Source organism: Ascaphus truei, chromosome 2, assembly GCF_040206685.1.
Source record: "Ascaphus truei isolate aAscTru1 chromosome 2, aAscTru1.hap1, whole genome shotgun sequence".
Lineage (NCBI taxonomy): Eukaryota > Metazoa > Chordata > Amphibia > Anura > Ascaphidae > Ascaphus > Ascaphus truei.
Genome location: NC_134484.1, coordinates 173,845,707 through 173,859,996, shown reverse-complemented (window position 1 = coordinate 173,859,996; position 14,290 = coordinate 173,845,707). Strand labels below are relative to the sequence as shown.

Genomic DNA, 14,290 nt, shown 5'->3' with positions numbered 1-14,290 from the left:
GCATCAATAAATACAAGTTCAAACCAAAAGGAAGAATTTACCAGTATCTTGACACTTTTTACAAGCGGGGCACTTAATAAAAATTAGGCCATTAAGGACTTGTTTCCTGTAGAACATTACCCGGGAGTGCGATAACGGAGGTAGCTCTCATCATGAACAGGTCTTTATTTACCTCCTTATGTCTACTTATAGATGGCCCTTACAGTGCCCAGGCCTACTTATCCCTGTTATGAGTCTCTCCATCTGAGACATTCTAGATGTTCTACTAAAATCTATATACTGGTGTGTTCTCTATTCGATTCAAATCGACTATATATATATATATATATATATATATATATATATATATATATATATATACAGTATATACTGTATATATATATATATATTTATTTTTTAATCATTTAAATCCCTTTTTATTTTCTCCTCCTTTTTTCAACTGTTGTTCCTTTTTTGCTTTCCCCTTTTTTGACTCAGTGTATCATTTATTATTCGTGAAAACAAAGAAAAACCTGGCGCCAAAAGTTCATTGGATAATCCTGTACTCCTCAGGGGATCAGCACACTTGCTTGACAGGCCATATAGGGGAAAAAACACAAACAGACACAGATCATAGTGCAACACTGTAGGGTTAAAACAGGTCTACACTAATACACACACTGCACATATAACATAGAGACTCCTAGTGACTATAAAAACTATTTATTAAATAAAAAGAACTATGCCATAAAATGGTTTGGACAAATGAGAACACCGCTGGTCATCCAGATATGAAAAATCAGAGCCCTACTTACAAGCAGCAAGGCAAATACAGGCAATGCAACAAAGAGTCTTCCGGCTGCTGCTGATGTCTTTGCAGAGATGTGATTCCTGCTGCACTGTGACTCTCGTGCTGACTCTCCCTCCAGGGGTTAACAGGAACAGTGGCAGTGTTGGAGGCCTGCTTGTGGGGCTCACAGCTCTCCTCCACGTGAGGCTGCTCTCCTCACTTCCTCCTCCGGTTACACAGGCTGTCTCAGCGTGCCTGCACGCGAGTGTGCACGTGCCCTTAAAGGGACAGTACAAACGTCCTGTATGCCAAGAACTAACGGCTGCAATGGGGCTCAAATGTGACCAAGTGTCCCAAAAAGTCCAATACCAAGCTCAAAGTGACTGTGTCACCTGCCCTACGCGTTTCGTGGATGTTACTCCACTTCCTCAGGGGCTACAAAGACTGACACTGAATGACATGTACATATACCCTAACCAATTAAAAATTAATTGCCCAATTAGGCTGTATAGCCTGCATGTCATTAATATCAAATCACTACGTCTCTAACAACATAATACACATACAATACATTAAACAACATTAAAAACATTCAGATATCAACTGATAACCATATATCCCAAAATTGAGGCCAGATGTAATATCATAATAGGCACATTTTTTCTTTTTCACATTTATTATTCGTCCTTTACTTTTGTGCGAAATGAGGTTCCTTATTTTCCCATTTTCTTTTTTATATACAGTATAAAAAAAAAATGTCTGTTGTACTTGTGTTTTCCTGGTTTATTTTCTTTTAGTTCTTTATTTTCTTCTTCTATTCCCTTTGATTTAAATGTGTTTATTATGTGTTGTCTCCTTTAAAATAATAATAATAATAATAATAATAATAATAATGTGCCATTAGTGAGAAGTTACATATTCCTAGGGACACCCTATATCTATTTTATGTTTTATTATTATGTATCTATTTTTCTTCACAGTATTCTAATTAGTACTTATTTTTCAACATTTAAAATCCATATTTATTAATATTTTTCCAATTATATACTGGATATAAGGCATGGTTCCCATCCCTCCTATGCTAATTTATGGTTTCCATAAGTAAAATGAGAACTATATGTTTACATTTGGTATTTGTACAGTATAAGTATGATGATTGTGCGAACTTTGGGGTATTATTGTGGTAACTAGTTAATGGAGGGGATGGATGATTATGGGACAGGTGGTGGTGCCCAGTGCAGCGCACATGGTGATGTCAATGTTTTTGCCACCGTAATGGTGCTGCGATCACATGGAGTCCCTCGCCAGCAGCAGGGGCGGGAGATGATAATTACTGTATACTGCCTATATTGTAATGGTTGTCCTGCCCGGAATGAGATTGATAAAGGGATTGCAGCCCAAAACATCCCACTTTCCACTCCTATTCCTACCTAGGCTTGTATTTTTGATTGCGTTATTTTTGGTTATTAGCATTTAGCTCGTTTCTTTTGCTTTTTATTTGCTTAGAGTGATATTAATGAGCATTGTTTACTGATATTTCTTGAGAACCACATCCTTGTGATCCATTGTACATGTTGCTTTTTGATATTGGAGAGAGTTAATTTTTTAATAAGTTGTCTGTGGGTGAAAGCTAATTATTAGCCTAATTATTACATATGTACCTACTGATGTGTTGCTTCATAAAGAATAAATTAATTGATGTATTTTCTTTGTATTTCTTATTTATTTTGAGTGTTTTATATTATTCATCTTCTAGTTTAGGACTGTAATTGCCTTTTTAAAGAAGATGGTCTTCTCTCTTTTTAAGATTGACACTGTGCAGCTATTGGTCACCCCTTACTCTCGCACTGACAGCTTCCAAGTGGCCATCATTTTGCATATTCCAGTGTTCTCTTGATTCAAGGGTTCCGAGGTTTAGGACCATTGTGATTTAAACAGTGTGGATAGCTGTTTTAAACCGATTTAAATTGCAGGTGTGTAACTTGAACCGTGTGGAGATATTTAATGTCAAAATTCACTTTGTGAGCATTCTGTGCATGTTTTCATTTATCATAAGTAAAAGGTATGTCTTTTGTAAAACAGCTTTCAAGCAAATAAACATGCCTCTGGTGCGAGACAAACTTCTCTCATACCATCAAGTAGCAAACACTTATTTTTCGCAGCTTGACATAAAATACAGTATAGGTACTGTATCTGATCTTTCTTACATGCTAGTATATTACTGGGACCAAATCCAATTACATTTATACAATTATGATTCATAGTCATATTGAAAGTGAAAAGTGACCAACTGTAGACTGGAAACTCCCATTTAGAAATCAACAACACCTATAAATTAGCTATTCTTCCTTAAAAGACAATATAAATCTTATTCTGAGGTGGAAATCACTAAAGTAATTTAAAATCATACTTCTATTTTTGGCAATATGCTCAGTTTAAGATGAAGGATAAAGTGGCAATATGTTACTTTAACAACGTTTTTGTTTATTATATAAACTTTTACCTGACTTTGGTTATCTTTGTTTACATCAGTGTCTTCCTCTTCTTTCACAGAGATGTCACCATTAATCTGCTCCATTCCATCACCACCTTCTTTGTTTACAGAATTTACAATTTGTGGCTCTTCCTCCTCATATTCAACTTCTTCATTGTTTCCCTCATCTTCTGAATCACTGTTCATTGTCCCATGATTTGATTCCACTTCGTTACTTACCAGGCTATGGTCCTCAGCCTCACTTGTCTCATCTATGTGTGTATGCTTTTGTGTGACATGGTTTTGATCATTTTCATCCTCTGCTTCTCCGTCTTCATCTGCCTCTTCACATTCATTGCCTTCATTATCCCTTTCTTCCTCTTCCACAGTTTCTGCTGCTCTCTATGTAAACAAGAAATGACTCACGTTCATAAAATAATACAGGGCCCGCAAAGTATAGAAATATTTTATTTATTATAATGTTTGTTCTATGGTTCTGAGTCAACTTCCATTTGTACAACTTAACTAATGAATGCACCAAGATCTGCAGTTATACTGCCGTTAGTTTGAGTGGTTCTGCAATTTTGGTAAAAATGTATAAACAGTGGAAGGTTTTTAGGAGCAATGGGATACAAATTGTGACTGGAGGCAAAATATACACTTGTTTTTACGCTCCACTACAGTATACAGTACAGAAAAAAACACTCAATAACATTAATAACTTAGCATAGTTATCGAGTGTGCGTCTTTCTGAAACAGCACAATAATAAAAGAAAATTGAGATTATTGACCTTAAAATTTCCTTTTGTGCATGTACAGAAGTTACATTGCCTGACCTGTCCCAGAGATCATATGCAAATGTTCAAAAAATAGTCATGTTTATGCATATTCAGAGATCTTACTCACAACAATTAAAGATGTTTTTACAAATATGCAGTCCCCTGTTTGAATCAAGCATACAATAAAAATAAAAATGCAAATCAATCATTCATTATTGGAAATAGACCCTTGTTTTTCATTGAAAGTTTGACTAATTGATTGTAAAAACAAACTGCAAAAAGGCACACTGCAAAGAATTTGCCTTTGAGGTGTAAGCATAACTGTGATACTGTACATATAAAAATATATCAAGATGCAAATTAAATATTTAGTGACACAAATACACTTGTTACTTTTACTGGACATCGTGAAAATGTAATTAATTGTATTCCTTTGGAAACATTAAAATGTCTGCTCTGGTATTAATTGTAGTGGAACAGCAATGGAGGAAGCCAACACTGAACAATTTTCTCAAGATTGGACAGAAAAATAAAAAGAACTAGTCCATAAAAGAAGGTACATATTATGAGGACTAAAAAATTAAGTTGCCTACCATTGTGTGCAGGCAGCAAATGTATGCTCTTTACATCGAACGCTGAACAAAGAAGGTAATGCCACCTCTGTACTGCTGAATTTAATGACACGCCGACGCAAAACGGCACTATTTACAGATGCAAACTTTTATACATTATATTGAGCTACAATTCTTCCTTAAGTGCTCCAGAAACCAAATCACTCACTCTCAGGTAAAACATATTTGACATGAAGCACATTGATGCAAATAGGCACATTATACAAATAACCTCTTTAGCATCATCATGCTTATTTGTGACGCTGCATAACAGGTATACGTACATATCTGCCTTTTATTCCTGCACAAGAACAAAACAGTCTAGTAGTGCTCAAGAATACCTAGGCTATGATTTTATAAGAGAACACATTGTGCTTTCATTGCTTGCACTTTAATGATATTGTAAAAGAGAAACTGAGTCATTTAGCTATTTTATTCACATTTCCATCAGTGAAAATACTCCTAACACAGCCCATATGCATTGAGTAATTAAGATCCAATTTTAGATGACATACAGTACTTGCCTTCAAAAACTTATTCTCAACTTCATCCCTCTTCATTTAATTAAAATTAAATATTTTTCAACAGTACATTATCCAGAATGTCTACATACAGTATATTGTTACTATTGCTTTAGCTATGATCAGGTTTTGCCCATTTAATACATGACCCAGAAGCACACGAAGAAAAAACGTGTCTCATGTGTTACATGTGTCCTGTATGCACTGCATCTGAAATGTTGTGGTTACCCTCTCTAATCACCATAGAAGCATGAAGAGGAGGAGAAAACGATGCAATGACAATAATGCTCCAGTTGGCCACCTTGTCTGCATTTGTCGTCTATGTATGTTTTATTGCATTCGTTTTCATGCCACAAGGGGGCTGGATGACCCCTACAAGGCCCTAACAAACAACAATGAGCAGATTGTATTTTACGCCTCTAAAAACAATATGTTATAATTCAATATCTTTGTTTGCCACATATTTTTCAAACAGTTAAAAAAGAAAAAAAATTATGTGATACATGCACATTTGTCATAATACCACCCAAAAACACCATGGGGAAATAGCTAATTTGAGGCTTTTATTAGGTAGAAAATTAGGATTTCAGGTAATTTTTTTTCTGTAAAATACATGAAAACTATTGAAATCTTATTTTTCAGAATAAAAATAATGAATGTTGTATTACTCCCGCAGCATTCTCATCAGACATCATGCATAAATGTTGTCAACCTGTTGTCAACGTCACATCTGTACTTTATTCTTAAAACTGTGAGTCACTGACAAATGGGGTGAAACAGAAAGTTTGTGTAAGAGACATGTACGAATGTCTTCACATTTGCTTCACACTTTTATGTATTTTGTTTCAAAAATTTCGTGAAGTTTACACAAAAGTTTCTACTGCTCAATATGCCAATACATGCCAGATTTTCAGAAATAATGCCAGAATATTGTCCCTTTTCTCCAGAATTTTGCGAAAATGGCAGTACATAAAGGGCTGTGTGACCTTGAACATTAGCTTTAGAAGCTTATTAAAGTTTTTGCAAAACCTGCTGATTTTCTGGACATTTTTTGCCCCAAAAATTAGGCAACTTTTATCTGGCTAGCGAATTTCAGCTAAATAAATTGGACATCCTACTGTTGAAAACATACGTAACAGTTTGCAGCATTTACAGAATAAATAAATAACACTTGCATAAGCCAAGCCAATTTCAGAACAGTTCCTCCCTTCTGCTATTTTACCGTGATAGTTGCACGATAGAAAAAGGTCAAAATGAATGCAATAACTATTTCATATAGCGCTTTTCTCCCAATGGGACTCAAAGTGCTTCACAAATACAGGTAAGTGTGCGGCACACAGCACATAGGATTGTCCCTGCCCAGATGAGATAACAATCAATATTTTTGGTGCCTGAGGCACAGGGAGATTAAGTGACTTACCCAAGGTCACAAGGAGCTGAAACTGGGAATTGAACCAGGGTCTCCAGGGGTCATTGTTTCCAGTCATTGGGGCCTATTCACTAAACCTCGATGTTATCACTGCCAAATCGAACCGTTTGCCATGACGCTACTTCACGGTAGCTGCATCACCCTATATAGCTCTTACAGGCGATCGCACTGTTTTTATTTACATTTTAATAACAGAGCGAAACTGCATTCATTTCAGGTTCGGGGATCTCCTGCTTCCTGAGTAACTGGCCACGGTATATTCTGTGCATTTAAATCTCCCGGTCACGTGAGTGGGACATTTAAACAATGCAGAAAGATACCGGCACCCCATAACGGGGCCTGTAACTTGGGAAGCAGAGGGTTGCCGAGGCTGAAATTGATGCGGTTCTGCTCAGGAGACGCCCTGCTTCAATACACTGTTATTAAAATAAAACCAGCTTAATTATCTTCGCGGCTAGCTGCTAAGGCAATTAAGGGGTTAAACCCGAATACCTAGTTTCTTGGGGGTAGGTAAAGGGAGTAGTTGCCTCAGGGTGGTTAGGCCTATCGGGAAGGTTGCGGGAGGAGTTAAGCCCATCACTACCTTAGCGGTGGTAACCGCTATGGTAATCAAGGGGTTAACCCCTCCCGCTATCATCCCGACAGGCCAAACCACCCACGATGGGGAAACTTCCTCCTTCAACAGCCCCCTTTAACCCAAAGAAACATTAAAATACAAAAGCCTACTATCCACCCCTTCTAATCCCCAACACATACAGTACAATAACGGGCAAAATTACTATTATCCAGATCTGGATAATAGCTCATTTGCCAATTAAAGATAAAACATTACCCAGTCAGTATAAAGTAAATTAAAGTTGAATTTACACCTGCCAAGATTAAGGCCACCCTCATCCTCGTCCTCTGTGGGCGGCAACATTAAAATAAAAAATAAAAAACTACTGGCCACTATCCCCTTAATTACTTTAGATGTTAGTAACCGCTGTAGTAATTATGGGGTTAATCCCCCCACCCTCTCCCGATATACATCCGGGAGGCCTAATCACCCTCCCTGGGGCAACTACCCCCATCCCCTCTGCCAATTGTCACTGTGGTAAACCATGCCCACAATATTAATAATGACTATTGACCTGCAACTATGGGCATGGAGTGCCATAAGGCAATGAATGGGCAACCTAAAAAAAGAGCTACTCAAATGTGACCTTGAAGAGACCTTATATAAGGCCTGTCCCGTCTCATTTGAGCCCAAGAAGACGGAGTAACATCTCCAGGCACATTTGGATTATAAAGAAGAAAAGAAAGAAGAGAAGAAAGAAGAAAAAAGAAAGAAACAACTCACCAGAGACTCCTCTTCAATCAACAGAAGACCATGGACTTCTGTGCATCGGCTGTTGAGGAGCATTGCATCTAGGGTCAAGAGATGGTGCTGGAGTACAATTTGGAGGGGTGAATTCGGCAATGGTAAGAAACACATTGCTTGGCTTTTATTTAATTAAATAGGAAACACAGGTAAGTGACCACAGAGGGTCACTCAAGCCCCTAAAAACTGCACTCACGATGTACCAAGGGAAATAAATGCACTAAAAGTAACATTATACTAACTGTTACCACAAAACCCTCAAATGGGAACAGACCACCAACAGGTCCGACGGAACCGCTAAACACAGAGCGAAAAAATAATAAACTTTTATTAACTGTAAAATCCGACGATAAAATATATACATTGTAGTTAAAATCCCCAATGACGAGACGGAGATGTAGTAGGTAAGTTTACAGGTGAATACCACATAGGCAATGTGGCATCATGGGTACAGTGACCCCAATAACAAAAACTTGTTATGATCCAGACAGGGACCAATACAGGAAATGTGTATACAACCTATATACACTGTCTCAGAGGAGGATGTGTCGCTGTTGATCACCTCTTCTCCCTCTACCACTTGCCCTCTTGACCGCATTCCCTCCCTCCCATCTCCTAAAACCTCTTCCTCCTACTATAATCCCTACACATATTTAACTCCTCCCTCTGCTCTGGAACCTTTCCATCCTCCTTCAAACATGCTACAGTCATACCATTACTCAAAAACAGCAAGCTTGACCCTACCTGTCTTTCTAACTATCGACCTGTCTCCCTCCTGCCTTTTGTCTCTAAACTCCTTGAACGTCTTGTATTCTCTCGCTTGCTCCATTTTCTCAACACCTATTCTCTCCTAGACCCTCTACAATCTGGCTTCCACACTGCTCAATCGACGGAAACAGCCCTCACTAAAGTAACTGATGACCTCCATGCTGCCAAAGACAGAGGTCATTACACTCTGCTCATATTACTCGACCTCTCTGCAGCATTTGACACCGTGGACCACACTCTTCTCCTTCACATTCTCCATACTCTTGGTATTCAGAACACAGCTCTATCCTGGATCTCATCCTACCTCTCCCATCGTACTTTCAGTGTCTCTTCTGCTAACACCTCCTCCTCCTCTATTGATCTCTCTGTGGGGGTACCCCAGGGCTCTGTCCTGGTACCTCTTCTCTTTTCTCTGTATACACTCTCTCTAGGTGACCTAATAACATCTTTTGGGTTTAATTATCACCTCTATGCTGACGACACACAAATATACTTTTCAACACCCGACCTTACACCTGCTGTACAAACCAAAGTTTCTGAATGTCTCTCTGCTATATCATCCTGGATGGCCCTCCGTCGCCTTAAACTCAACATGGCTAAAACAGAGCTCCTCATACTTCCTCCCAAACCTGGCCCTACTATCTCCTTCCACGATCATTCACCCAGTAGCCCAAGCACGCTGCCTAGGGGTCACACTCGACTCCTCTCTCACATTCGCCCCTCACATTCAAAACATTTGTAAAACTTGTCGCTTTTTCCTCCGCAATATAACAAAGATACGCCCTTACCTCTGTTGCTCGACTGCTAAAACTCTAACTCAGGCCCTCATTCTCTCCCGTCTTGATTACTGTAACCTCCTGCTGTCTGGCCTTCCTGCCTCTCATCTGTCTCCCCTACAATCTATCCTAAACGCTGCTGCCAGAATCACTCTACTCTTTCCTAGATCTGTCTCAGCATCTCCCCTCATGAAATCCCTCTCCTGGCTTCCGATCAAATCCCGCATCTCACACTCCATTCTTCTCCTCACTTACAGCCTTACACTCTTCTGCCCCTCCTTACATCTCAGCCCTAATTTCTCGTTTTGCACCATCCAGACTCTTGCGTTCTTCTCAAGGAAGTCTTCTTTCTACCCCCTTTGTATCTAAAGCCCTCTCCCGCCTTAAACCTTTTTCACTGACTGCCCCACACCTCTGGAATGCCCTTCCCCTCAGTACCCTCTCTATCCACCTTTAAGAGCCACCTTAAGACACACTTGCATAAAGAAGCATATGAATAGCACTGTGGATATTCTAAACACATGATACATAAAGCTTGGCCCCCTGCAGACGCACTTACCAGAACTCCCTCCTACTGTCTCTGTACGTTCTCCCTACCTAACAATTAGACTGTAAGCTCCTCGGGGCAGGGACTCCTCTTCCTTAATGTTACTTTTAAGTCTGAAGCACTTATTCCCATGACCTGTTATTTATATTATCTGTTAATTATTTGATTACCACATGTATTACTACTGTGAAGCACTATGTACATTAATGGCGCTATATAAATAAAGACATACAATACAATATGCACCAGATATGCCACAGTTCATTCATGGTGAGCGTCGTGTTTGTGTGTCTTTTGCTTTTATTTAATAGCGTTTTTGTTTTGTTTTTAGGTTGCCCATTGCCTGCCAATGTGTTTATCTATGCACCTTCCTGGGTATAGATAAGCATTTTTTGGTAAATGTTTGTTTTTATTTAATTGTAATGTATTGTATTTTTTGTTATGGTTTTTTTTTTTGAGATTGCCCATTCATTGCCATTATGGCAATCCATGCCCATATTCTGGGCATGGTTTACCACAACCACAATCAATGGCTTTATTGTCCAATGTTTGTTTTCATTTAATGTATTTTATTTTGTGGCTCATTTTTTTTTAGGTTGCCTATTCATTGTCATTGTGGCAATCCATGTCCATATTGGGCGTATGGTTTACCACTGTGACAATCAATGGGTATAGGGGGTGGAGGTAATTGCTCTGGGGAGGGTGGTTAGGCCTCCCAGGTGGGTAGTGGGGTTAACCCATTAAGTACCATAGCTGTTATTAACCGCAAAGGTGACTAAGGGGTTAGTGGCCATTAGTTTTTTTTTCTTTTAATGTTGCTGCCCATTCGGATGAGGAGGATGGGGAAGAAGATGAAGACGGCCTTCATCCTGGCATGTGTAAGTCCAACTTGAATTTACTTTATGCTGGCTGGTTAATGTTTTATTTTTACTGGGCAAATGAGCTATTATGCAGATCTGGATAATAGGGATTTTGCCAATTAACATACTGTATCTGTGGGGGGGGGGGGGTTGTTGGGGATAGAGGGGGTGGGTAGTAGGATACCCATTCATTGACATTGGGGTTATCTTTTCTCCCATTGAGGGCAGAGGTAACCACAGTGGCAATCAATGGGTGTATTGGATAGTATTGTGTTTTAATGTTTATTGGGGTAGAGGGGATGGGTGAAGGTGGTATTTGGACAGTGGTGGGTGTTTATGCCTATCGGGTGGGTAGCGGGAGGGGTTAACCCCTTCATTACCCGATGAAGTAACGACTGGGTTATCTCCTCCAACAACCCTCCCGGTAGGCATAAACATACACCACAGGCCAAATACCCCCTTCACCCACCCCTTCTACACCCATTAAATCAGGCACTGGTATTTAACCCTTTCATTACCTTAGCCGTTAGCCGCTAAGGTAATGAAGCTGCCTGTAGATGTATTTTTATTACACAGGATTGAAGTAGGGGGTATCCGGAGCTGGTATTAATGCAGGCAAGCTCCGGAGACGCCCGGCTTCAATCCGATGCAGTACAAATATTTTTTTTCTTCTAAGTCCCATTGCGGATCCCATCTCGCCACTCTTGACATGGCGAGATGATAACCTATGAGCTGCAGCCACAATGTGATTATCGAAGCTTCCTGAATAGTGTGATATATCAAAAAATATGAGTTTGATACATTTTTTAAATCCGCTAGGTTTGTCTGAGCGGGAGCGCTAACGATCGGAAAGAAGCACTTCTCGAGCAAGTTTGGCAAGTTATCGAAGCTTTGTGAATAGCTACACTTGCAAATTCGTTCGAGAAGTGAACAAAATTCTCGTTGAGTTAGTTATCGAAGTTTAGTGAATAAGCCCCAATGCCTTTACACACTCCTTCTCTTAGGCATCGGATATAATAGGCATGCACGACGAAGCACATGGCATCGCACGCGCCTGCTGCGGAGGTGCTCCGTGGCCTGTGGGAACTGGAGGAGGAGACATGGCAAGGAGGCGTGCCCGTGACATCCCTTGATTGGTTCGCCCTCATTGGCTGAACCGCGCACGTGACCCGGCTGTCGCGCGAGAAAAAAAAATTGACGTGCAGAAAATCGGACGCACCGTCCCGCGCCTGCCTCAGAGGTACGGCGTTTGTTCTTGGCACACGTGCCGTCGCGCAAAGTATGGATGCGGCCTTACGTTTTCACAAATTATTTTTCCGCACATCACATTAAATGAAGGCTCAGACCCACAAAAGGCTGCCAAGCTTTAGTTTCCATTCATACTGTATGAATAGGACTAAAGGTGCGCTACAGCGTAGCACCCTTTTGTCAATCTGGGCCTAAGGGTCATATTCTAAATATGCCAATGCATCCATTTAGATGTTTTTGGACGAAAATTTGCATAGACTTTAATGGGGATTTTCACCCAAACAGCCGACTGCATACAGAGAATAAGTCCAAAGGGGGGAGATTTACTAAGCTTACACATTGTTATATAGTTAATAGCGGTTAATGCAGGATTGCAGTGCGATACCCTGCATTGGCTATTAGCAAATCACGGTGGCAGTATTACACTCAACTGGCCCCCATATATTTCCCCCCAAACCCTTTATCCTAGTACACACAATGCTTTTTCCACATGCCTGTAACTGTATTTTTCCAAATACATTTTTAATTCATTGACGCACACATAGTGGATTCTAGATCCCAATGCACATATATCAGAGCTTCCATAAGCTGACATAAGATCTTAACTGCATGTTTGTTTCACTCCCACACAGCAAAATCATGTCTGACTCAACGGTCAGGTTTTCTTTCTACTCAGTGAGAATTACATTAAAGAGATATACAGAAAAATCAGCTTTGCAGAGGAAACGGGGGTTGTTTATAAGTAGCAGTGGATTTAAAAGATCTATAGAAATAGTTATGACATTGTGAAGATTTTCCATCTGTGTGGTCTCAGCGTGACTTATAATGAAAAACAGTTTATTGTGTGTGAGAAAAGCATGTGACCCATCAACAGGTTGTACACAAAAAGAGATTCAATGTAGAAAATGTGTAAGGAAACATACATCTAGAATTGTGCCTGTTGGGGGATTATATTTGCAAATGTCACTAACATCTGTACAAAAAATACAGTGCAATTTTCTAAAACAATTTTAACAGCTACAGTACATGTGAAATAATTATTTGCTAAAGTAGAAAAACACATCTGTACTGGATTTCATGTTTATGTCCACATAAATTCATCATCAACAAATATAATATTTTATATTTTTAATATTGGAAGAATAACCTGCAACCTTATATTAAAAGGTCAACAGATCCATCAGGGATTAATTGATCAAATATGATGATTTGTCAATTAACATCAATATTGGAACATCTTAATTGCTGCTTGGGTCGCTGAAGGCTCTGCTAAACCAAGAGTGCGTCTATCAGGTTTACAGACAATAGTCAATTCATTAAAGAACAAGAAAACATCCTTCAGTGGTGTAAGAGTCAAACTTTTGTATGTATTAGAAAATGTCAGGTTAAAGCAGGAGTTTGTCTTCTGGGATATGGGGGGAATTCAGAAACTTCCCACATAATGGACATGCTGTCCTGTATAAAAGCAGCCACAAAGCTTTAGGCCGAGGCCCCGTTGCACACGCCCGCACGGCCGCCCTGCTTCCCGGGTGCGCGTGCAAGTCACTGCAACGCGATCTGCAGCTGACTTTATCAGTGCGGGGGGCGTGGCCAAGACAGGGGGTAATGTCCCTCTCCAGGCTGTGCAGTCCCGCCGATGTCACAACCCTCTCCCTCCCCCGTCTCAAGGAGAGATAGTGAGCCCCGTCGCGCCTCCAGCAAACACGGGGAGAAGGTAGTCGCCTCCCTCCCGTAGCCGCCTCCCTCCCCGTAGTCACCTCCCTCCCCTCCTCATTGACTGACTGCTGCACCACGTGACGCGTCAGCGCTTCCGATCACCAGAAGCTTGAAGCATCGGCCGGCTGACGCGTCACAGCACGCAGTCAGCCACGTCGGAAGAAAGCCAGCGAGCACCTCCAGACTGGAGGAAAGGAGCTGGTGGCCCGTGGCCGCGCACACCGCCGACCGCAGCGGGTCCTTAGCCTTAGAAGAGGGTAACCAACAACAAATAATGTTACAATGCTACAAATATCAGTAAACCTTTATCATGTACAGTCATGTGAAAAAGAAAGTACACCCTCTTTGAATTCCATTGTTTCATTAGCTAAATACAACCTCAGATGAACAACAACACATGACATATTACACCGTGTCATGATTGATTTAACAA

The 14,290-nt window shown here is 40.2% G+C and overlaps 1 protein-coding gene across 6 annotated transcripts in view; it reads right to left on the bottom strand.

The window, feature by feature from the left end:
* The window catches only part of DCDC2 (doublecortin domain containing 2), a 228,049-nt gene that overhangs the window by 29,874 nt on the left and 183,885 nt on the right, over positions 1–14,290 (bottom strand). For 4 of the 6 annotated variants that reach the window (XM_075585590.1, XM_075585591.1, XM_075585592.1 and 1 more), the window contains one exon: positions 3,273–3,644. The exons of 1 other annotated variant lie outside the window; for it this stretch is intronic. In XM_075585590.1, coding sequence (XP_075441705.1) covers positions 3,273–3,644 — 372 coding nt within the window. The remainder of the gene's footprint in view (positions 1–3,272; positions 3,645–14,290) is intronic. One more of the 6 variants, XM_075585595.1, reaches the window with a different exon arrangement.